Source organism: Harpia harpyja, chromosome 1 (genome assembly GCF_026419915.1).
Source record: "Harpia harpyja isolate bHarHar1 chromosome 1, bHarHar1 primary haplotype, whole genome shotgun sequence".
Lineage (NCBI taxonomy): Eukaryota > Metazoa > Chordata > Aves > Accipitriformes > Accipitridae > Harpia > Harpia harpyja.
Window position 1 is genome coordinate 74302973 of NC_068940.1, and position 24372 is coordinate 74327344.

Consider the following 24372-nt stretch of genomic DNA (forward strand, 5'->3'; position numbering starts at 1 on the left):
TGCAATAGGGCAATTTGAATTTTTTGCAGCAAAAAATTATCGGATTGCTTTTTTGCTACAAATAAACAGCTGCAAACTGTGTGCATACTAGCATGCCAGAAATATGCACATTTGCAATGACAGTCCTTCAAAAGTAAACTATTTGCAGTAGCAGCACCGAGCCAAATTGCACATGGATTAGGAGATTTTCAGAAAAGTTGTACTTTTTCCTAAGCTAGTGGTAGAAGAGACATATTTTTGTTTTCTTTTCTCCAGACCACACAATTAAAACCCAATGTGTGCCTTGTAATGGTCTGCAAAAGCCATCTGGCTCTCGTGATACCCTAGCTGCATAACTCATACCTGCTGAAGTAATGCTCTGAAGGACAAAGAGCGCAGTCTCATTGTTAGTATTTCCCCAGACTTCCCAAACATGAATCCCTGAGGGAGGAAAGAGAGTCATATTTTCTCATCTGATGTTTTAACTCTGTTTACAAAGCTGCACAACAAAAGCAATGACACCAGAAAGTCTCCTACAACCCCCTGTGCATATATAAGTCTCGGGAAAAGTGTTGTTCACATTCATGGAACCTGAAACTCTATTTTCCCACAGAAAGGAAGCAACATGGCAAAGAAGGCAGGAGGTTCGTTGTAATGCCTTATTCGTATGCCCCAGCAGCACTAGGAGATAAATCAGCCTATCTAGTCCTTGGCCCCCCCTACTCTGACTGCTACCAGAGACACTCACTCACAGTAGTCATACCAATGGATTTTATGATATGGACATCAATCTGCAGTAACTGTTTCCTGCAAGCTGTGGAGCAGTCATAAGAGGACAGCAAATGATGGAGTTTGCTTGATGGTATGAAAAAAGACCATCTGCTATGGAAAGAGACTATTTTATACTTACTTTGGCAAAAGCCTATAGACTGTCAATGAGAAGTGTCAGTCTTAACTTTGCCTTTTAAGCCCAGACCCTCAACTTTGATTTCAGTCGTGCTGAATCCACATTGTCTTCAGTGGCTTGTTTAAACCAACAGCAAATACGGACGTATGTCTTTAAGTAAACACATCCATTAAACCCACATATCTCAGGAAGAACCCTGGCATTTCTGCGTGTTTTTGTAAGTTCTGATTGGTGTTTTGCTTCTCAGACTGCATTGATATGAATTATACCTGCAGCCTGCTGGGGAGTTAAGAACTTCTAACGTTTCAGGGTAGTGACACTTACTTGGATTATGTATGCTGCTAAGGTAATCACTCCAAGTAAAAGAAACATTAAAGAAAGCACCAAAGTGTTTTTATTCCTCTTTTCTGGATCTGTTTCTTGAAAAGCCTATGCAAGAAAAAACACACAAAAATGAGTACATAGACAATGAGCACCAGTTACATAAACCAGCCTTCATCTCAAGAAGCTTGTCTACTTCAATTTCTCTTAGCAAGTATCCTGGATCCTGAAATCAGTCTGCAGTCAACTTTCTGTTGAGGGCCAGAAGACAGTCCAGCTTTCCATTTAACCTACATCTCACTAATTTGTTCCCTCAGCTTCAACTATTGCTCCTCCTTTCCTCTGCTAGTCAGATGCAGTTCCGCTGGGCTCTGCCTCTAGAGGGTCACTTCACCAACATTTATCCATTTTTCATTGGATCCATTTATAGCACTGAATCCCACCCTGAGTCTTACATAGAGAGAACTGGCTGAGCATGAGGGAGGCTCAGGACTGCAACGTCCATTTGCAAAAAAACCCCCCTAACTTACCCCAATGATTTTTCCAAATATAACAGCAAATGCAGGATGGACCCCACCTGAGACAGCAGCAGCAATCACTCCCAGCAGTACATACAGCCACTCAGGTTTGTTCAGAGCCAGGATTCTTGAGTAAGGCACAGCAGGGAGATTTTCTTCCTACAGGAAAGGGAAAGCTGCAGGTTTTCCTTGGAAAGTTGCAGAATATGAAATTCCCCAGACAGTGGGTGTTCATTAGGCTTTGAGAAGTGAACGGTCTTGGTAAACTACTGAAAGCCCTCTCTACACACTCAGAGTGAGCCAAGACACAGGATATCTGCAGCTTTGCTGTTTCATGTCCTAGAACTTCAACTGCACTGTGAAAGTTTGGAGGCAAAAAAATTTAACAAAAGGCCAAGTCATGAGTAGAGAAGGGCCAGGACAGTTAATTCAAAGTCAGCTAGGACTGGTCACCATGAATGGCAACTAACATTTGAGTCTTTATAAAGAAGTAAAAGTCTCACTGTTCAGAGCACAGAAAAGATCCCTCTGGTCCAGCTAAATGCTAGCGGGCTGGCAGTAATACAATTGGTTGGAGAGGTCATCTTTCTCTTTTGCAAATTATAGCCTATGCATCATTACCAAAAGCATGAAAGAGGCATATGTAACAGTCAGTTAGCCTGCATCTCCTTTGAAAGTACAAGAAGTGCCCTGTTCTGCTTTACTAATTTATTCAAGTGCCTATGCCTCCACAGGGGGAGTTCTGGAAAAGCAAGAAATGAAAACATTGGAAATGAGACAAAATATTAGGCAGGATTATGAGTAATTTGCTCTTGATTCCTGGTTATTTTATCCCATGTTTTGGATGCTGAATGAGGGTGGCTAAGCCTCAACCATAAAAGTGGGCTGAGCTTACTGAAATAATTACAACTGCTGGATGCTTGATTGCTTAATTTTTTTGTGAATGTGACAAATACTGAAGTCTTGAGTATGAACACCCACTACTTCCTCTGAGGTCTTAAGCAGTATTAATACACAGACAAAAAAGTATCTTTTGAAATTGCATGGCTTTTTTGTGACAATAGGAATGGATCCAGCTCCTCCATACTATTTGAAATATGTATGAGTTGGAAGCTATATTTTAGTGAGAAGGAATACTGATAAATACAAATTACGCTAAGGCTTCCATAAGTATTTTAAATAATCGGATGCTGTATTACAGATGAGGTCCTAACTTCTATAGATTTAAAAGGATCCATGGTTTTACTTCAGAATTTACATTTTATTTCTTCACTTCAAGGGTCCTGAAGTCAGGTAAAAAAAAAAACCCACCCAAACTCCAAAACCACCAAACAACTTTTCCAATACATTTCATGCAAAAAACCCAATTTGCTGTGGTTCAAGCCGTACAAAATAGGAAAAAACAAAATCAAGTTTCTATTGAGCTGCCTACCTAAACTCTGATCCAGAGTCCACTAGAAGTCTGCTCCTATTGATTGCCATGAGCAAGTTTTACTCAACTTTGACAAAACAAAGTTCTTGTTCTAAAACCTGATCTTCTTGTATGACTTTTATTTCTATATGACATTTGTCAACTGAAGTGTTTTATCTGATTAAAAACCTCCAGAACTGGATGTTTTAAAGGATATACTAAGACTGAGAGAGAGAGAATAATGGTTCATTTATTTACAATACACTTCAAAATGTTAGGGTTTTGATATATTTTTGTTCTTTTGACATAAATGTAATATGATGTTCCAAAGTGCTTTAAAACTTGGTATGCACACCCCAGGGATTACATTATCCACCAGTATTTCTGACAGTGAGTACCAGGAAGTAAGAAATCCTGCAAATGAAATCTCTCAACTAATTTTGATTAGATAGAATTAAAACATCAGTAACACTGAAATAATACACGTAATTTTATGAAGCATGACAAATGAACAGCACAAGTTTTTTCCAGCTCCACACTAAGTCAACAGTATTAAAATGAGGTTTTTTGGTAAGATGTACGTGATCGCATATTCCTAAGACAAATACTCAGCCTGGTGAGTATTGATGGTAATAGCACTAGACTAAAGGTTGCATGGCAGTCAGCTATCTAAAAGTAATTAAAATTATGGGCTTTGTGTTTATGCTTACATGTTATTACTAAAATTCTAAACTAAAGTTTTAATACCAACCTCCAGCTCTTTTTTTTTCTTTTTTCCAGAGGACTGTTTCTTAGAAGAGCACCTCTTGCTCTTGTATCTGCTGGATCTTCTTCGAATGCTGCCTCTCCCAGAGATCACTGATTCTTCAAAACGATCTTGAAGAGTCAGCTCCTCCACAAGATCATTTCCGTCATTTTCCTCATATTCCTCATCCCCTGTGTCTTCATTTTCTTCTGATGTCCCATCATCTTGAACATTATTACTACAACCCTAGTGAGAATTCAGGATATATAATCACAAGGTATTTTGAGCAGGGAGAAGGAAGAGTAAACTTTTTTTCTCATGAGTACTGCTGTTTCAATCATGTGATCTCTATTGCCTATAGGCCACATATATTTCAGTCTGTAATGGCAAAGCAGTAGACTATTTGGTCCTGATGTGGTGTTTGTTTCCGCCCCTCCCCCCCTTTCTCTTTTTCTTTAAGCAGTCTATGGAATCCACCTGGAATCTAATAATTCTGTGGTTATGCCATAATTATGTAGTCTGTGCCTTCAACACACTTATGTTTTTGACATATTGGATTGTGTAAATGTGAAACACTTTTATGGGTAAAACCCCCAAGAATTCCAAGCCTATGTCCATGCCCAGACTAGAGTGACTGAGCAGCTGCCAGCTGGACATCATGCAGGAACTACTAAGAGAAAATGGCTCCGCATATCAACTTTGTGAAATGGAGAAAGAAAATAAATAAATTTGCCCTTACTTGCTGCATTACAAGAGAATAGTAGACTCCCTTCTGCAACATGAGTTCACTGTGTGTTCCTTGTTCAACCACAATGCCTTTCTCAAATCCAGCAATAGTGTCAGCAGTCCTGATGGTAGACAGCCTGTGAGCAATCACAATGGTGGTACGTCCAGTCCGAGCCTTACAGAAAAACAACAAAAGCAATTTACATTAAAATGTACAAGAAAACAGCAGAGAAATAAAGCAAAGTTATTTTCAGCGTTTATAATATAGAATAAATCCAAACTTCAAAAAGAATTCTTTCTTCTAAAATCAAAGATTTTTTTTCCTGGTTTCATGTCCCTTGTTTAACAGTCTAAGGACATTTTCACTTGCCTAATTCAGGCAGAGGAAACAACATTAACCTTATTAGACAGGCAATGCAGGTATTAAAGGCTACAATTAAGGTTATTTGACTTTTTACCAAACTGGAACTGTTTGAGCTGAAGTTGCCCATGAAGTGTTTTGATCTCTATGCACGCATGGGAGGGAAATGCAGTGAGAATAGTTAGATCTTTCTCAAAATAAAGCTAGGACAGCTAGTATATAAAGAAAGGATATTTTCTTTATATACTGTCCATGCATATTTTTGGAAGTATAACATTAGCAGGACTTCTGACAAGACTTAGCAGGAAAGCATAGAGAAGTGGAGCACATCTGCAGTCAGAAATGGGGTTTAGCCACTCCCTAAAGCTCTCTCCCAGTCTTTTGAAATAAGCTACACCTCAAATCAGGGACCTGCTGGGATTTGGCAGGGAGAGCTGCTGAAGCCTCAATCTGCAGGTTACATGTTCCATCCCTCTCCAGCTCCCACATGCAGACCAGTGGCGTGCACAGTCCTCTTGCAGCAAATGAGCACAGGCCAGCTTGCAGCTGCTGGAGAGAGCGGCTTCCCTCCTTGCTGACGCCTGCAGCAGACAGTGGCTTGGGGGCAGGAGGAGAAACCCAAGGGGACCTCACGCAACAAATACATTCTGCAGTCAAGGAGCCTGCTGGAAGTTACTTGCTGCAGAAGTTATACGTCATGTGGGTACAGGAACAGGAGCGTGGAGAAGATGAGGAAAGTTTCAGTAGATGAATGCTTCCATGGAGATTTGGAGTCTTCCCTACACCTCCCACCAAATTCTCATGGATCTGACCAAGTCACTCAAAGCCTGTCACAGGAGGTCTACCTCCGTGCAGTTTTCATGCCTGTGCCCTAAAGCTCAGAGGCACGGAGCCTTCACCACTGCAGCTGGGAGCTGCGATCAGAACAAGCAATATGCTCTAAAAGATGCAAAGTTATCTGAAAGACAGAAGACTACAAGCATCTGCATATGACTGCTCAGAAACAGTGTGCGTTTGTGAGGTTAATATCTCTGCTCCTCAGCTGTAAAAATAACGAACAATATTAGCACCACTTTTTCCACTCAGGGATGTTCAGAAGAAATTTGTAAATCCCATTTGGGGACTACACTGATGGACTTCAAAAAGCTGTGAAAAGATGAGTAAGTTATGATTCAGGGCTCATTTTGGTGTGTTCTGGGAACGTGCTGAAGGATGAGGAAGAGTATATAGAACAGTCCCCTTAACTGAGTGATCTCCCTCTATGTTATGCAATAAATGAAGCAATAAGCTTCTGGAAAACATTAGTATTTGATCATTGAATTAAAGAACATGCAGAAGAAAGCTAAATTATGGCTGAAGCTGCAATATTTTAGTGCTTAACTTTGCAACAATAATATAATTTATATACAAATTAGATTAGATTAATATTATTTTTGCATCCACATGTTACCTCAATACTGATAATAACAGTATAGTCATGTGAATATAACCAACAGCTACATTTTACCTCAGGTTTAAACTGACTGGCAATGAAGGTGGTAAATTCTGTATTTCCCTTGAGCCATACTTGTAAGCCATATCTCTCTGTGCATAATTACTGAAATGAAAGTCAGGACTTTTCACTCAGCTTTTAAAAATACATTAAAATAAATATTAGATAAAAGAAAAAACGTTTCAGCCCAACCATGAATTTTGCTTTTAACCAAAGCCTTTAGGCTCCACTACATCTTGGTGGAAACTGCTGATGGAGGACGACTGCGAGGAAGGCACCCTGAGCTGATGGGACAGAGGCGCAGGGTACAAGCTCTGAAAGCTCTGCTCCACAGTAGCACCCATCCTAGAGCTGTGGGGTTGATAAAAAACATGAGCGGGGCAGAGACTCAGTATTTGTAACAGGCTCTGTTTTTGTTCTGTGATTTGTATTCAGTCTCTGTGAAGAAAGAAAATGGCTAAATCCCAAGAGCTTTCTGAAAATTATGAAGCAACTGTTCAATGAAGAACTAATACTGGAAATACTATATTATACATTTCTATAATCTACCTGAAAAAGGCCATTCAGTCCTCACACCTTGCCTTGATAAGATGTCATCCATATTTCACCAGCAAACGAACAACCATGATTTGAGGAAGGGAGTGCAGGAGACCTAAGTTACAGTTACACATGACTAAGTGTGCTAAAAAAACCCAAATAGACATGATTCCAAAGTAAAATTTTGAGTGTATAAACTCCCTGTTAAAAAACTGAAATTGAAACATCTATCCAAATTCCATTTTCCAGTGTTCTTGATTCCAATGGAAACCTGCACTGAAAATTGTACGTTAATTTTTCTTAAGTGCTGCTGCACGTTTTCATGGCGACTGGTAGCTTCAATAACATTACACCTACCTTGTCAAGAGCTGCTTGCACTATGGATTCACTCTGAGTATCTAGTGCGGATGTAGCTTCATCCAGAAGAAGAATCTTGGGATTTCTTGCTAAGGCACGGGCAATAGCTATTCGCTGCTTCTGTCCTCCACTCAGCTGAGCCCCTCTTTCCCCTACCATGGTGTTAAATTTCTGAGAAAGAAAAGAAAACAAAAGTTGTGGGACATCTCAAATGAAATCCTCACTTCTCTGTGCCATCATAGGTACTCAGTTTCTAGACAAGATGTAGCTTTATCTGGCTGACTTGAGCATGGGCAGAGCAAACATGCTACTACATCCATCCATCTAGCCCTTAGCCAAGCCCTCCTACCCCCATCACATACTTTACATGCCTAACTTTGAACTTACGGTTCTTTAAAGTCTTGATATTCACTGCTTGCTCAGAGAGTGCTCCAAACCCTGGGTTTTCTCAAGACAAGTCTGTAAAAGGCATCTCTCTGTTTACTGAGGACTGCCTACCTTTCCAACAGGGCTGGAGTCATAAGGACCCACCAGGACCTCTGACGTTGCCTGCTCTGAACCCGAGACACCCCCTTGGAGCCATGGCTTGGTTCCTGCTCACTGTCACTCACTCCAAAGGGCCAAGTCTCAAAGTCCACTGCAGTGTTTTATTATATAGCTGTTTAAGAGTAGATATGATCAAATAACTCTTCCCGAGAAGAAGAAACCTTGGAACAGACTGACATGCTAGAAATGGCACCTGCTTGAGAGATGGGGCCAAGCTCTCTAAGGTAGTAGAAGAATTTTACATCAAATCCCATGTGGGCACTTTTTCCGCATCTTTTTAACTGCAGGACCAAAAGGAAGAACATGTCACCATCCGTTCCTGAGGATGTGTTTTGAATGACTGATCTCACTTCCCACCCCCACCCCGAAAGGAGTAAGGTACCTACTGCTAGGAGAGGGCTCAAAGCTGTGAATCTCAGGCAGAGGGAGAGCTCAAGATCCCAGCTGCTAAAAATGGCCTTGGTTCAAGGCATACTTATTTACTTCCAACCCCCATTTCCTACCGAATGTGCAGACAGCTCCTGACAAAGGGTTTTGGATTTCTGGATCTTCTCTTTAGAAGCCCAATTCTTCCCATGCCTTGTGAGATGGGTAGGGATGGTAATACAGCTGCAAATCTTCCCTTCTCCTGAGTTAAGCCATTGACCTTTTTTCCAGATTTAGGCACAAATCCTTTGATGGCAGCCAAACAAAGGCATGATTTCTGGTCTAGAAAGTCCCTGAACTGAAAGCTGCTGGAGGCTGTAAGTATATTTTGGGAAGTTATACTACAACTTGAATTCCCATGCTCTCCCTCTCAGAAACAGGACACCGGCCTAAATAGACCTTTCATTCTTACACTCAAAAGAAGTTCATGAACTCACATCAGGCAGTCTAGATATAAAGTCAAAAGCATTGGCTTCCTTGGCTGCTTGCTCAATTTCAGCATCAGAAATATCTTCTCGGCCATAGCGAATGTTCTCAGCTATAGTTGTTGCAAACAAAACAGGCTCCTGGCTCACAATACCAATATTTTCTCGTAGCCACTTTACATTAAGCGTCCGAATATCCCGACCATCTAAAGTAATCTGAGAGGAAAAGCGTATGCCAAAGAAGTTGAGGAAATGCATTCTGTTCATAATAAATCAATTAATTACTATTACTTGACTTAAGTATCATCTACAAGGACAAAAAAAGAAGAAAAATATTGTCTTTAGTAGAAAACTATGTTGGGGGAGAAGTTACAACTGTAGTTTTTCCATCCACTGCACAAGCTAGAAAATGGTGAGGAACAGCATAAACAGAGAAGACATCAGGGTTTTTTTGTTGTTCCTCTGCCCCTGCCCCATAACCAAACTGTCCAAGCTGGCTTAAGAGTTTTCCAGCTTCCCTGCATATTTTTTATCCTTTTCTCATGCCCCCGTGCCAGTTTGCTGCCCTTGCAGTTGCAGCTACATGATTGCCTCTGTGGCTGTGCTTTACACCAGATCAAAGAAATAATCCAAGCTGACTAAAAAGGAAGGGAAAGTTATTTTTAACCTAGATCATTTGCAATGTGGTCCTACAAACGTTGACATTAGCACAGGGAGGAACAGCAAACTGAGGCATGAGGGCAAGAATGAACAACCACAAAACCACTAAATTTAAGAAACAACTGTGTTGATAATAGATAACTGCTTTGATACATTATGTAATGATAGTTCGGCATTTAATATTTGAAATGCTTACCTAGTTCCAACTAGCAGTAACAACTACTAAGTAGCATTCTTCAAATATTAAGTATAAAAAGAACATTTTCCTTAAAAATATATTGTTTATTTTTATCCTTTTTTCATTTGGAAGTTTCTTATGAGAAACATTTATCATTTACTGACCAGATCTAGTGTTTGGTCGTAGAGCAGACATACAATGTGTAATGATGGAAACTTTTGCTGTGGGTTAGCAGATAGAGAAAAATGAGCCAAGAAAACAACCATTTAAAATAGGAAAACTCTCTTCAGGTTTTAGTTTACATTCAGTGAAAAGGAAGCAAAATACAGTAGAGCACTGTTTGCTTAAAAAAGTTTACAGAACCTTAAAAGCCAATGGTTTATGAAAATAATTTTAAGTTCAGATCTTGCATCTCTTCAAACATTTGTGGTATTTACTACTTCTGGCATAGTACTGCAAGAAGGAGGAGAATAATGAAGTCAAGCCAACAGTAGAAGATAGTTAATTTGAAATTTAAATTGTGGAAATGCTGAACTATGCAGAGATATGCTCAAATTTGATAAAAAAAATAAAAATAGAAATCAAGGTTCAATCAATATGGGAGACTCGTGCTTATCCCAATAGCTCTCAGTTTTTACAGTTCACTTTCAGGCACTCACTTCTCCCTGGACAGGATCGTAGAACCTTTGCAGCAAGTGAACAGTAGTGCTTTTTCCACAGCCACTGGCACCAACTAAAGCAATGGTCTTCCCGGTTTGAACTTTCAAGTTCAGACCTTTAAGGATCTGGGAGGGAAAAAAAAAAAAAAATTATATCTTAGTTTTGCAAGTTTGATTAAAGAACAGTCTATCAAGGTAACTGTAGCAATAATCAAGGCAGTAGTAAGAGGTGCAGTCTGTAGGTATGCCAATATTAGTAACTTAATTGTACCTGGGAATATTCTGGGGCACCGATATGAAAGAGCCTGCATCTATGCTTGTGAAGTGTATTAGCCTTTGAAACAGGATGGCTACATGCAACCTGCCTTTCGGGGATGGTCCCTGGATCCTTCTGGCTACCAAACTAAGCCTGGGAATTATTTGAGAAGATTGATAACTGGAACAGGCCAAGTTTATGTCAAGAAACATTTTAAGAGTTCCCTTGCATAGACCATTGCATTCCAGTGCCTGGGAAAATTCCCCAGAACACTCAACTAGCATAGACACAGCCACAGTACTCTAAACTTGGTAGTTCATTTTCTACAATTTGTGTGATCTGGTAGCAGGCTCAGGGTCTTAGGTTCTCATGCTGTCCTCCATTTTGCAATGCTTAGACAATGGCATAACATTTAGTTATGAATCTCACAGAAAAATATTTCTAAGGTGCTAAATATTAATGCTGAGAAACAAGCCTGCTTTATTCTATTTTTAGAATATAAATGGCTATTTTGACAAAGTAACTGCTGGAAAGTCCTTAATAAATCCCAACCTTCACTGTTATCAGCCTCAGCAACCTGGGGAGTAGTTACAGATTAATATCTTTGTTGCCATTTTCACATTTAGGAACATTTTACCTCAAAAGATATCCATGTCATATATGAGTAATGCTGTGTAGTTGCCAAAATATTTGGCTGCTATGGGAACTCTTCTTGTTTATACCAGGCTGATTTATAATTTTGCCTACACATGTTTTTGCAATGAGAGATTAAAATAGTTGCAATATTGCTCTTCTCTCCCTGTGTTGCATCCAGCATGGTTTGTATCTGCAAGAAGCTGATACCCTGGTGCCTGCATTATCAAGCAGGAACTATATTCTGGATACTATACTTTGTCCAGATGCAAGTAGTCACAACCACCTGATAGGCTATTTCTAACTCACTTTCATCAGGTAAGGTGTTGTCAAGATTAAAACTGACAGTAACTAGACTCCTTAGATCTTTTTGCTTTGGTTTAGCCTGGACAGGGGAGATTACACAGTGTTGCATCAATTGCTTGAGAGATTGTGGATAACTTCTACACATCTTTGCTGATTCCTTTTGGCTCTATTAAATAACATTGATATTCTTAGTGGGGAGAGCTGCTGACTCAGTAGATTTGGGAAGGATGACAAAATATTTCTTATTTCCCTCCCATTTGTCTTACAGACCCATAAAGTGGCTCAGCTAAAAGGGGTTTTTAGGAAGGATGAAGAGTCTGCCCTGTCACTTCTGGTTTCTGAGCCAAGAGTGACAGAAGATGCATTGCACTGACTTCAGTTAGGCAGAAAGCCTAGCTCTGGGTCTGTCCTTCAGCAGCCCCAGTGTCCTGGAAACAGATTTGATACATGATGGGACAGACCTCAGATGACTGAGGTGAGAAGAACGAGCTGAAGAAATAGCCACAGTGATATGAACTTCCCCATTCTCACCCCTTAAGCGGCATGTCCAGCTTTTAATTGTTGGCATTTGAAATCTCTATTTCTACCTTTTTCTTCATCAAGTAACAAGAGTAGCAAATCCCTTTTCCTTTCACCTTTGTCAATATCTTCAAAAGACTATAAAATGTTGAATATGTTAGAGAGGTCAAACCAACTTTATCACCACAAAAGCAGATCACCATGACATGAAGTACATAGCACTGCGCAATACAGAATTACTAAGGGAAGTTCAACTGGCAAAGAATAGGGACATCTGTTTATTGAAGAGCAATTTTAACATCTGCCCAAAATAACATTTGACTTGCAAATGTATATTTAGGATGATATGTTTCAATCCATTTGATGGCATATTGTTGTACAGCCTATCTCACAGGTCATTTTTCACATGGGATATCACAGCAAATCAGAACAAGCAAAGGACTGGAAAGAGCAACTTCCTGGTTTAACTGTGTAAGGTCTGGAAGTTTTAATGACAGATCTTGAAAAATCTTATTTGGTTTAACAGAGCTCTTGTTCACACAGACTAGGAGCAACACATTCTTCTTAGCTTTGTCCAGCAGAGGAAAATGGTGAGCAGGTAGCCAGTGGCAGTAGATCTAGAGCTTTGTCTTTGGACATTATTTTTTTTTCCCAGTAGTGCACAATCTCCCAAGATAGGAATGCATTTTGCATTCAACAACAATAACAAGATTATAGAAATAATACTGACATAGGCTTCAGAATTTCAGTACAGTAGATTAATCTAAAATGAACACTTACTTTAATATCAGGTCTGGATGGGTAACTGAAATGGATGTTTCTAAATTCAATTTCTCCTATGAGCTTGTCTGGTTTGTAGCCTTCCTCAGAACTGCTGTCTATGAGCCGTTTCTGGAGAGAGGTTTTTAAAATATACTGCTGGTTATTACATTTTTGGAACTGCTATTTCAGCTGGATACCTTGCTCTCTCCTTTACTTTCTTAGCTGCTGGTTTATACTGCAGTACACTGTTTTACTCACAAGATGCTGAATGCAGGGGAACATCTAACTGTGAATTCTGCTTTGATGAATATAGGGTGTTTTCAAATGCAACAAAATCCACAGCAGAAAATCTGTAATCGCAGAACTTAACTGTACTATCTTACAGCCAAAACATGGCCCTCAGTTATCCATATAGGAGGGTTTTATACTCACATCAAGAACGATATAGCCATTTCTGCATGAACTTTCTAGTCTTACTTGTTTAAAATATTTTATATACACAGATATCCAATTGCTGCATAACACAGCAAGACCAAGATAGTAACAATGTGGAAACCCCTTTTCATAGTAACCTCAGCACTGCAGCTTTATGTTATTATAGCTTTCAAGAGCACTATTAATCCTCTCCTCACTAACACCCTCCTCCCCCCAAAAAAACAGCTCAGCTGAAATTGTGCATACGTACATTTTAAAAAAAACAGTATAGTGCCTTACTACTTTCCCTCTGGAGTTGCAAGTCTAATTTCAGAGAAAGACCCCATCCATAAATCTTGGACACACACGCCAGGTTTCCCAACTTTCATCATAACAAATAAAGAGGCAGTCTTCTTCATATGAATGGAAATATTATGGGTTTCAGTGGTAGGCATCTACTGAGTTTATGGTTTAGGGGCTTTTGAGTGTTTTTGTTACATCTCTCAAGAAAAAAAAAAAGAAAAGGGAAAAAATGAAGTGTGGTTGAAAGGCTTATTTTCCACTTAGATACTTACCTTATTGATAATCCGATATACTTCATAGGCAGCCCCACGTGCATTAGCCACACTCTCCAGGTTGGGAGCTGCCTGGCCCAGGGAGAAGGCTCCGATGAGCACAGAGAAGAACACCTGCAGGAGACGGAGGGAAGCATTGCAGTTGGCAGCGATTACAGTCTCACCAGTGCTCGGCTGTTAAATGTCCAAGACTTTCTAGTGCAGCCTTCCCAGGAAAATTAAATACAAAAGTGAAAGGTCCATTTCACAGTTGCTCCTGTCCACTCTCCATTTTCCCAGGGTGAATGGTAACTACTGATGCATGCTTTTGTGGCCTGAATGGCTTTTCTTTTTGATGCTCTTGCATTTCCTATCATCTACAAATAGAACAAATATCTTTCTCTGTTGCTTTCCAGATGTTCCCAAAGTTAAGAGCCTTGCAAAATTTAGTCCAGATTTTCTTAACTGAAATCCCACCTGTGGGACCAACACACAATTAACTTGACATGCTGTGAAGAACCATACTGAGGAATCAGGACATCAGAAGTCACTTGAGCGTGAAAGTTAAACATGTAGCCAAACTTTTGATGGCAAGAAGATAGCTAAATATCCTCAAATGAATAGCAACTTGGACATATTGGCAACGTACAGTAAATGTTTGCAAGTAAACAACAACAAAATGCAGAGAAGACATTGTGGCTAAATATGTTGAGGACTTCCCAGTACACATTCAGAACACCTGTGGGATTCATTTAATCCTAGTGTCTAGCTAGAATTTTGTTGGTAGTCCAGGTTACTTGTCTTTGCTCCCTAACCACCAGCTCTAGGTTGGACCCTATTGTAGGGCAGGATGAATAAGATAAGTGAGAAAAGTGCAGATACTTTTGCCTCTACATTGATTAGAGTGGGAATTCAAGGTGCCCTGTTCAAACTTGTTATATCAAAAGCTAGGTAAGATAAATACCTTCCTTTCAGTTCTTTTATACCAAGCGACTCTCTAACAGCTAATTTAGCAAGCACTTGGCAGAAAATAGAGATAATTATATACACCACTTACATAACTATTCTCTTGAAGTTACAGAGCATTTTTCAAAGCCGCATTGCTGTACTTACAATTAACACACGGCCGATGTCATAATTTTCTTCCTCAGCAGTGAGGTTGGTTCCATACCAAAATGCAAGTGCATAGGATCCAAAGATAAGAAATTGTGAAACACCTAGAGATGTGTTGGTGATAATGGATTTTTTCACTCCAACACTTCTAGCCATCTCTAAGTTAGCATCATATCTGAAAGTGGATAAGGAAACCATTAATTTGATAGGCACCACATGCCATTCTGATTGATATTTCCCAGTGCCCTTTTTTTAATTAAAAGGATTTCTGCCATAAGAGCAATTAAAGTCTCACAAAAAGAACACAGGGGTTTTTTTGTTTGGTGTTTTTTGTTTTTGTTTTTTTTTTTTTTTTTTTACAGGGGACTAGTAGGGATATAATTCCTTTGAATAAATCTGCTCTGACATATGCTGACAACATTGCCATACTGCTATGGAAGACATATTTAGCAAACAATTGAGTAGCATGACTTCTTTATTACGATGGAAGACACGATGCCACTGTTGAGCTGTTTGTTTGCATTAGTCCTGAAAGGAAACCTTGAAAAAGTTTGATTAACATTACCTATCAAAGGTAAGGTTTAGTCTTCCACATTTAAGAAAGGCAAAATAAAAAACCCCAAACCCAGGCTCTATGGATGAAGGCAGGTAAAGGAATAGAAGCCAGAGCTCCCTCTGATGCCAGAGTTGTTCTCTTACTGGCCATTCTGGGAAGTCAGGAATCTTTGCCTTATGTTAGTTTACTGATTAACATGGCAATATAGCAAACAAGTGGACACAGATGACCAGTATAAAGACTGACAAGTTCAATGTGAGAATTATTTCTTCTAAGTACAGTTCGTATTTATTCATCTATAGTTTCCAGCTAATAGCTTTCACTTACTTAAGCTCATTATGGAAAGCATAGCCTAGGAATAGTGTATTTTTATACTTGTCAGTGATCTGCATAGCAGCTTGCACTTTTTTCCTAACACTGGTTTTCTATACAAAACATCCCCATAGTAGGAAGACATGAAATTCAGTCAGCTGGAAAGGAATCTTAAAACAATGTGCATTAATTTTGTTCATGTAAATAGTTCACATGGTATTAATGCTGTATTTGTTACTCAAATATATTTAAAAGTTTTGGCTTGGTTGTGTTCTTAAAACCGAGGCCTACCTTGGAGTCAGAAGCATCATAGGTCCTCCAGGGAAATGAGAACTGGATTTAAGCAATGTGATAAGTACACATGATCACTCAACTACAGAGGAAGAGCCAGAAAGAGATGACTGAAGGTCCCTCGCAAGTGCAAACATTTGCGGTTAGTGGAGGCACTGTGCAGTAAAAGGTTGCTTTTCTTAACTCAGAGGCCATTGGTTCAAGAGCTGCGTAGGAGTCACAGTCCACGGTTTGCAAATGACCTAGTCAGTCCCTAGTAGGAGTTTGTCTGTCCCTAGCAGATGTTCCTCAGAGACCCACCAGTTCCATGGTCTTTTTTACACTAAATGGAGGTGGAGCTGTGGAACAGACTGACTGGTCAACCACAGAGGAAAGGAAAGGCCTTACTGGCATGGAGTTATCTGGGTTTCAGTTATTTTGTCTCTAGACCTCAAAAAAAAAAAAAAGGAAGAAAAAGTAGTTTGAAGCAGCTCCTACCATTGGATTTTCAGACACTGGTATTTGCAGGGACCAAGAAGAAGATGGAGAGGAGGGGGACAACTGATCTAGGCCATCTTAGGGCTTTTTTACCTTTACTGTGTAAGCAGAAAGGGTCTTAATATTGTTGCAACTCAAGGACAAATCCCAGTAAGCAGAATACAGTGCTATAAGATAGTCAGAGCTCAACCCTTGGAAGCAGACAAATGCAGGAGCAGGCTGTAGGACCCCGAGCTAGGGCTAACATCACCTTAGAAATTTTGCACAAGACCAGGGCAAACATGAGAGTTGTAAAAGATAGAAGAGATTCATGGATCATATGGATCAGGTCATCTGGTTTGCCTTTCCCAACTGCATGGGATGATGCCCTGTATTTGTATACTGAATGTTATTGTTTATGCTTGTTGAGTTATCCAATACATATGTGAATAAATTTGTGCTCAGCCCTATCCACCTCACCTTTTACGTGTGACTAGGGCCAACACTGGATTAGGTCAACTACAAGTGTTATCTGCAAATCATTAAAGTAATAAAAGCCAGTGATGCAATTTTACTTCAGGCTGTTATCCAGTGAAGCTTAAATATAAACTCATTAATCAAAATCAGAACAGCAGCACACATGTTCTAGAAGTTAAGTAATTAATCGCATGCTTTGCTGCATTTGACTACTAGGTAAAGATAACCTTCCCACCACTTTCACTTTAAATTCAACTCCGGATCTCAATCAGAGGAGAAATTTCAGTCTATGTTGCAGTGATAACACCAAGTAGCCTGTATTCACTGACTAGGTCTACTTACACATCTTTATGTTCGGGTGAGCTGTACACTTACAGAAGGATAAAATGACACTAAGGAGAACCTCATTCCCCTGCCCCTCCAAAAAAAAACCCAACCCACAAACCACATACCCAACCCAGAGCCAAACTCCTTTTCCGTATTTTAAATATAATTCTTATTCAAAACTTACTTTGCTGATGCCTTCTGCTGTCCATTGAAAGCCACAACCGTCCTGATTGCTGTCAAAATTTCTTCTGCCACAGCTCCTGCTTTGGCATAAGCAGACAGCTCTTTAGCTGTTAGGGATGCCAGGAGCTGGAAAGTTGAAAACCAGATGTTACTGCAGCCTGCTGAAAGGGTATGCACGCTGTGTTGGTGAATAAGAACGATCAATGTTCAAGGCACAAGACGAGGTTTTAGGAAAGAGGGGTCAACTCCTCTCTGTGCCCCGAACTTCTCCCAAATCCAGCTCATTCTCTCATTGTGTCCTTATTACAGTGAAAGACTACATGAGCATCAGATGGGCTTCATGACTGATCCACCTTCCTCCCAAGCCAAGGACAGCCTATGAGCTACACTATGATGCGTGTGGGGTCAGGGAGGTGTGTTGTAGCTGCTCTGGGGAGTACCTGAGGTGTTCAGAAACTAGAGGACCGGTAGACATTGAAGTAAGCAAGGTAGTCGCTTTACAGCTTCTAACGTTCTTCTTCCTAGCTTATTTAAAATGCTTCAAGTAGAAAAAACCCCTAGTATTATATACAAGTAACTACTCAGGAATACAAGCCGTACCCATTAATGTGGCTACAATGGATCACAAGGGGAAAAATGTTTTCCTATCTTAAAGGGAGACCTCTCCAGATATTTCACTAATTCATACCACTCCATATATACATGCAGCAGCTGTATATATGTCCTAGGGTCTACTCTTTACACAGCATGAAACTTGGTAAATTATTTGCAAGAGATGTGGTATCATATATGTGCAGATGGAAACAGCTTGAAAGGCATTTGTGTTCAGAGGGAAGTGTGAGGGTCACAAGCGTGTGCCTGGGCTTCCCTAGTACTCTGCACGAGGAAATCTCTGTACGAGGAAGGTGCTCTGATGCAGATTACCCTCCTGCCACGTGGCACGGGGACACAGGATGTGGACAGAAGGAATATGACTTACAAGGACATGCTTGAGAACCCAGAGAAAAGCTACAGGAGGAGTGGAAATCATAAAGTAAGCATGGGGCCAGCCTCCCAACTTAGAAACCACACTAGGTTTCTCCCACTTTCTCCCCCTTTCCTGTGCCTAAGAGTTGTAAAGTTTTGCTGGTTTGCTGTGTTTGTTAAATCCCACACACTTACAGTTGACCAAACTGCTGCTGATGCAGCAAGCAGAGGGCTGACTGACAAAATCACCAGTGTCAGCTTCCACCCGTGGATGAATCCTATAATAATCCCTGCCAGAAATGTGGCAAAAAACTGTACAAATATACAGATCTTGTCTCCGATGCCTTCATGGATGGTGTTGATGTCACTTTAAATAATAATAATAATAAAAAAAAGATTTGTTAGCTTTGAATGCCTTTCATTCTAACTCCCTCCCCCTCCTTTTCATGCTGTGTGGCCTGATGTCAGAAGCTTTGCCATTTTCTAACTGGCACAGTGAAATTTCTAACCACAGCTACTGAACAGTACCATTAGTCTCCTGTGTGGCCAAAACACAGCAGAAACCTCCTATTTTTTAGGACACATTTTCTGTATTTTCCATCATTCTCTGTTGTTTCTATGTCCTGTCACTAGGTCATAAATGACCTAGTTTCCTTATCCAGCATCCAAATGGAGCAATACAAGCAAACAGCCAAACAGCCTCCTCAACTCCTGTGACCATCTCCAAATTATTCCTTCCACTCAGCGCTCTCATGCATTTTATGTTCTTAATTTTGGCTACAGACTCAGATCAAGCGTTATATCCATTCTATCAGGACAACCATTACTTGGAAGAACCTCTCTTTTTCGTACAAATTTCCTTCCCCATTTTCTCTTCCCAGCACATACAGATATTAGAGCTGAGAATGGTTTCATTTAAGCTTCTCTTACACCTTTCGGGACACAGCTCTGTCCAAAGTTACCTTAAAATCCAGAAGAAAAAAAAAACAAAACCTGTGTTCATGCATATAATCCCATTGCATCTTGGGGCATACAGTCCTCCTCCCTAGGTCTATTTAAGTCTATGGAAAAGCTCCAAAGACTTTAACTGACTGGATGGATTCCAGCCTGAGATCTGGCTGAATGTAAATGCAAGCTCATTTCCATTCAATAACGTGTTAGAGCTTTCAGTGTTTGTAAACTAGCTGGAGACAGCAGAGCTGTTTATCTAGTACTGTCTGCCACATACTTCATGGACATTAGAAAGCCAGTGTCAGGCATTTCACAGCAAAAACCTTTCCAATGCATATATTGCAGAAACTGCACAAACGATGCTGAAAAGGATAATGAATTTCTTCCTCAGAGCTGTAATATTTCACACTTTAGGTTTGGGTTTGTTTGGGGTGTAGAGTTTTGTTTTTTTTTTTAACTCTCTATAGGTTATTCCATAGAAGATAAATGGCAGTTTTCTTTTAAATGTCATACTTATGGGGGTAAAAAATGAACAGAGCCCTCACTCTGTCAGTCTGGTGTTCAGCATTCCTATCTGGGTAGTATCAAACCAAGCCATCTCCTGATGGAGCACTGCAAAAAAGAACTTCTGCCGGATCCTTGCTGTCTGCCTTGTAGCAGCAATCAAAAACGTCCATACTTGGATGGTGCTCAGGATCAACACAGCACAGCCAATTCCCACGTAGTAGTAAGCAAACCTGTGATAAGGGAACAAAAGCCCATATGATGCCCACTGTAACTTGTGAGAGAAGTTGGACACACCAAGCAACAATTAGTCTTCATTTATCCCATCAAAGTAAATACTGAAGCCCATGATATATTACTGGGAAGCCTTTTTGAGAAGGCAAACATTTGGCTTCTGCTCAAAGGGATAACACAGTAAAAGAAAATCCCCCAGTACTCTGTTAACAGAATAACTATAAAGACTCTTACTTTGTCATTTCACCTTCTATATCTATGCCTGGAATTGATGGACAGCTGGAACTATTTACTGAAGTATCTGTGTGGGGGGAAAAAAAGTAGTAATATTTGTGAAAGTATTATATGCAGAAGATAATCATGGCAATCTAGGGTCATTAGGGAATGTTTTGTATTTTGCAAGTGGGGTTTTGCAAAATACAAAATCATTTGGCAAATACACATTTATTTTTAAGGAACTTGTAGTAATTAGTGCCTGATAACTGATGATACAGAAGGTGGTTCTGCTCCTTTCTATCTCACCAAAGTTGAAGTTAATTCATAAAGACCACATCCAATGCACTGCTTTTGTCCTGGTCTAGCTATTAAAGATTGTTTAAAATGATTGGGTCATTTGCAGCAGGATGAATCTTGCTCATTATATACTTGTTTAGGTGTGCACCAGTCCATAGTCTGAGGGGAAAAAAATCTTAGCTCCTGTAGCAAAACATAACTGGTACGTAGAGAAGTCTGATTTTAACTTTTTACCTTCTGACACATTTGATTTCACGCCGCTTAGCACAAAGCTGTTTGTCATCTCTCCAAAGACAATGATCATAAGTGGCAATCCAGTACCATTTGCAACAGCTGCGATCAAACCAACTACCATCAAAAGGACATCCACCCAATCAGCATAGCAAAACTATGTGAGCATTAAAAAAAAAAAAAAAAAAAGTGAAGTTATGCCTGACAGTTCACATATTTGTTACAGTACAGCACACTTACAGAACATGCTTTGTTTCTACCTACGTATTCTAAGTAGCAGCAACACTCCAACTGAAGGTAAACTCAGAACATAAGAATTTTGTAGTAGGTGCCATACATCTTTAAATCACTACTCAGTAAGGCTGCTAAGGGAATATTGGCAGGACACATGGTTCTTCCCCAACTCAGCAGGAAAAAAACCCCAAAGTGTATGTCCTACATGTTTCTAAGCAATGATCTTCTCTGTACAATATAATGCATTTTGTGTTCCAGTAAGTTACATGTTTACTAAGATAATGCCTTTGAAATGTAAACAAGAGTGAGTTATTGACCAGCACCTGGGTTATATCTACCAGTAGAAAAAGTTTGCAGCAGAGATTGCATCTTAAGGCTTGTCTACCCTTGAACATTTGTTTCATTTAAAGAAGGATGTGAATTTAAACTGCCATAGCTATTCCTGGATGTGGTTAATCTGAAATCAGAACATTTTATTCCTGACTGTCCTAACCCTCTTCCAAAGTGTAAATGGACATGGAATAAACCAGAGAAAATAAAACTTCTCTTGTTTCATCATAAGCAAGTCCACGTGTAAGAGTTATTTGGGAATAGCTGTTGTATGCAAACTGACACAAAACCATACCGCTGGTGCTCTCAGAGAGCAGATCCCTCAGCAAACACAGGATAAATCCTTTATAAATAGAGCCAAGGCAAGGGCCTGTGCAGTATGTATGTCCTAGATCAGTCTCAGCAGGGGTGAGCTTCATCCTCCAATGGAACTAAGGTTGAACTGCTGTCAGTGCTACCAATATACTGAGGGGGGAATCTGACCTAACGGGCCAAAGTTTAAAGAGGTCTACCATCAGTTGGTCTCAGGCTTCTTCTCCGGTTTTTGACTGCCTATTAATTGCAATTCATAAACAACTCAGTGACAAATATAGAAAAGAAAATATAAAGCAGACCATCAAACTGGACACCAACCAATTGAAAAATGTCAACCACTCGTTTCTCTGGCTTCTCATTTTCCTTCCTAGAGGAAAATATAAAAAACTAATTAAGACGAGTGTTTTCTAGAAAAGCCATATTAACCCCCCCCCCCCCCCCAGCACACCAGCAGCCAACGTGTTAAGTTCAAAGAACACCTACTTTTTTTTCTTGGGCTTTAACTGGTCACTTTGTTCAAGATTTTCATCATGTTGGAAAGAAGGGCTGTCATATCCCTTGCTTGCAGATTCTGTGAAATAAAAAGCAGACTTTTTTTTTTTTTCAACATAACAACCCATCTTTCGTACCAGTTTCTTGCAACTTTCCCTGCTGATTCTTTTGCATTTAAAGCTTAAAGATTAGTTTTTTGCATGTTCTTGGAACAGCTTGGTGAATTTTTCTTGAAACTTCCTTTCTTTTCAGTTCATCTCCTCTACTCCAGCAAAAAGCCTCCAGCTCCATTTCCAAGATGGAAACAAACTTCATTTTTACAATTAAAATATATTTATACAGAAAGGCTATCAAAGACTAAAAGCAAGAATTATTAATTCTGCAAACACCTACACAACTGAATGCGAACAAGGAGAAGCCCTACTGAAATAAGTGGAACTGCTTATAGCGAAGGTTATAATTGCTGTAGGTAACACGGAATAGATGCAAGTTAACTAAAGAATCATGTCTTTGCCTGTAATAACCATCTTCATTATTTCTTTGTATTGCAGTAGTTGCCACATGTCCCACTTCCTTTGTGCTAGGGGCTTTAGAAATCTACACAAAAGAGGAATCCTACCCCAGAAAGCTTACGATTCTAAACGCATAAAATGAGATGTAACAAATGGATAAAGAAACTGATGAGCAACCACACTAGGGAGCCAGCTGTGAATGGCACGGGGAGAAAAGGGCTCCACACACCAGCCACCCCCAATTTACATTTACATTAACTTTAACTGCTGAATCACTATGAATAGAATTTTCCACATACTGTTTTTAATGTCAGTCAGTCTATAAAGACTGGTTTAGACAACCATTTGAAGGCAATAATGTGCTTCCTCCTTAATGAGCTTATCTTAGGAGCATTTTCATGCCCAGGCTAGGACCCACCTAACTAGTTTTACCCACATAAATGAATTTTGTTGAACTTGGTGAAATGATTCATGCATAAACGTTTTCTAGGTGGTGGCTTTAGTTCACTGGAAACTCATTGTGTTATCTCCTATAAAGCCACTATGGTAATCAGGAAGGACTTATAATGCACCTTTAGATTTGGAGCTGTGGAATATATTCCTCAAACGCACACGTGGATTTCATGCCTGTGGCTTACCAGCATCGGAGAGGTCCTTTTCTGTGGGATTTACAAAACAGTCCTTCATTGTTGTTCTTTGTTGCATGCTTATGAGATAAAGTCACATTAATCAAAACCTGTATTAAATAAGCAACAAAACATTTCAAAATACTACATATTTAAAGAGCTCACATTAAAATCTTTGTGGTTTTTTTTTCCATGACTCATTACATTTTGATCTCAACATTGTCCTACTTAAAGATAATGACTAAAAAACCCCCATGTAACAGCATGATAAAGAACTACTTTTAACGAGATATTAAGAACAGCACAAACCATTACAATGGAACCTTACTCAGTAGCCCGTTTCAGTAGTCTTTTATGCCAAATCCCTAGATCATTCATCCACAAATTATTGTGGATGATCTATTATAGAATAGATCATCCACAAATTATTGTGGATAATCTATTATAGAATAGAGGTTTTTCTCTCATTATCTTATGTTTGATTAAAACTTATTGAACAGTCATAACACGATCATGATTATAACGATAAAGACTAAATATACATGGATGCATTATGACATACCCCAGCTACGCAGGATTTAGAGGCGGTAGATGACTGATGCTCCAAGTTTCCCTAGGCTTTTCTTCTTGATGCGTCACACAAACAGGTTTAAAAAACAAAACAAAACAAAAACCACCACACATGAATGTGATGAAAGCTAAAACAATAATGACAGCAAAACGCATAATCAACCTGACGTTAAAAAAAAAAAATATTTTTTTTTTTAAACATCCTGTTCGATAATTTCTGGCTGTGTTTTTTTTCCCTCGCGTTACTTCAGCTCACCTTTACAACCCACGCTGTGCCCGTACGTTTGGGTGACTGCCGTCCCTTTCGGCCGCCGCGGTGCTGGTGCTGGTGCTGGTGCTGGTGCGGAGCCCAGAACCCCCCCACCGCCCCGGTCGGGTCGGGTCCCTGCGGGGCGGGCTGCCCGCCCCCCGGCCGTGGGCTTTATAGCGGCCGGCACCGCCCCGCCGCCCTCGGCTCGGGTTTCAGGTGAAGGTCGGTGCCGCCGGC

At 39.9% G+C, this 24372-nt stretch overlaps 1 protein-coding gene across 3 annotated transcripts in view; it reads right to left on the reverse strand.

The window, feature by feature from the left end:
* The window catches only part of ABCB5 (ATP binding cassette subfamily B member 5), a 34629-nt gene extending 11203 nt beyond the window's left edge, over window positions 1-23426 (reverse strand). For 2 of the 3 annotated variants that reach the window (XR_008237060.1, XM_052800389.1), the window contains exons 1-19: window positions 23328-23426; window positions 22169-22256; window positions 22004-22052; window positions 20810-20963; window positions 20297-20363; window positions 19870-20061; window positions 18569-18740; window positions 17409-17533; window positions 14806-14980; window positions 13714-13827; window positions 12743-12853; window positions 10249-10374; window positions 8764-8967; window positions 7355-7525; window positions 4621-4782; window positions 3888-4127; window positions 1738-1884; window positions 1211-1315; window positions 343-420 (exon numbers count right to left, since the gene is read on the reverse strand). Coding sequence is in view for 1 of the 3 variants with exons in the window: in XM_052800389.1 (XP_052656349.1) it covers window positions 343-420; window positions 1211-1315; window positions 1738-1884; window positions 3888-4127; window positions 4621-4782; window positions 7355-7525; window positions 8764-8967; window positions 10249-10374; window positions 12743-12853; window positions 13714-13827; window positions 14806-14980; window positions 17409-17533; window positions 18569-18740; window positions 19870-20061; window positions 20297-20363; window positions 20810-20963; window positions 22004-22052; window positions 22169-22256; window positions 23328-23394 (2547 nt within the window). In the remaining 2 variants the exon portion in view is untranslated. Of the gene's footprint in view, window positions 1-342; window positions 421-1210; window positions 1316-1737; window positions 1885-3887; window positions 4128-4620; window positions 4783-7354; window positions 7526-8763; window positions 8968-10248; window positions 10375-12742; window positions 12854-13713; window positions 13828-14805; window positions 14981-17408; window positions 17534-18568; window positions 18741-19869; window positions 20062-20296; window positions 20364-20809; window positions 20964-22003; window positions 22053-22168; window positions 22257-23327 lie in introns of those variants that run through there. The other variant, XR_008237061.1, reaches the window with a different exon arrangement.
* Window positions 23427-24372: the final 946 nt, after the last annotated feature.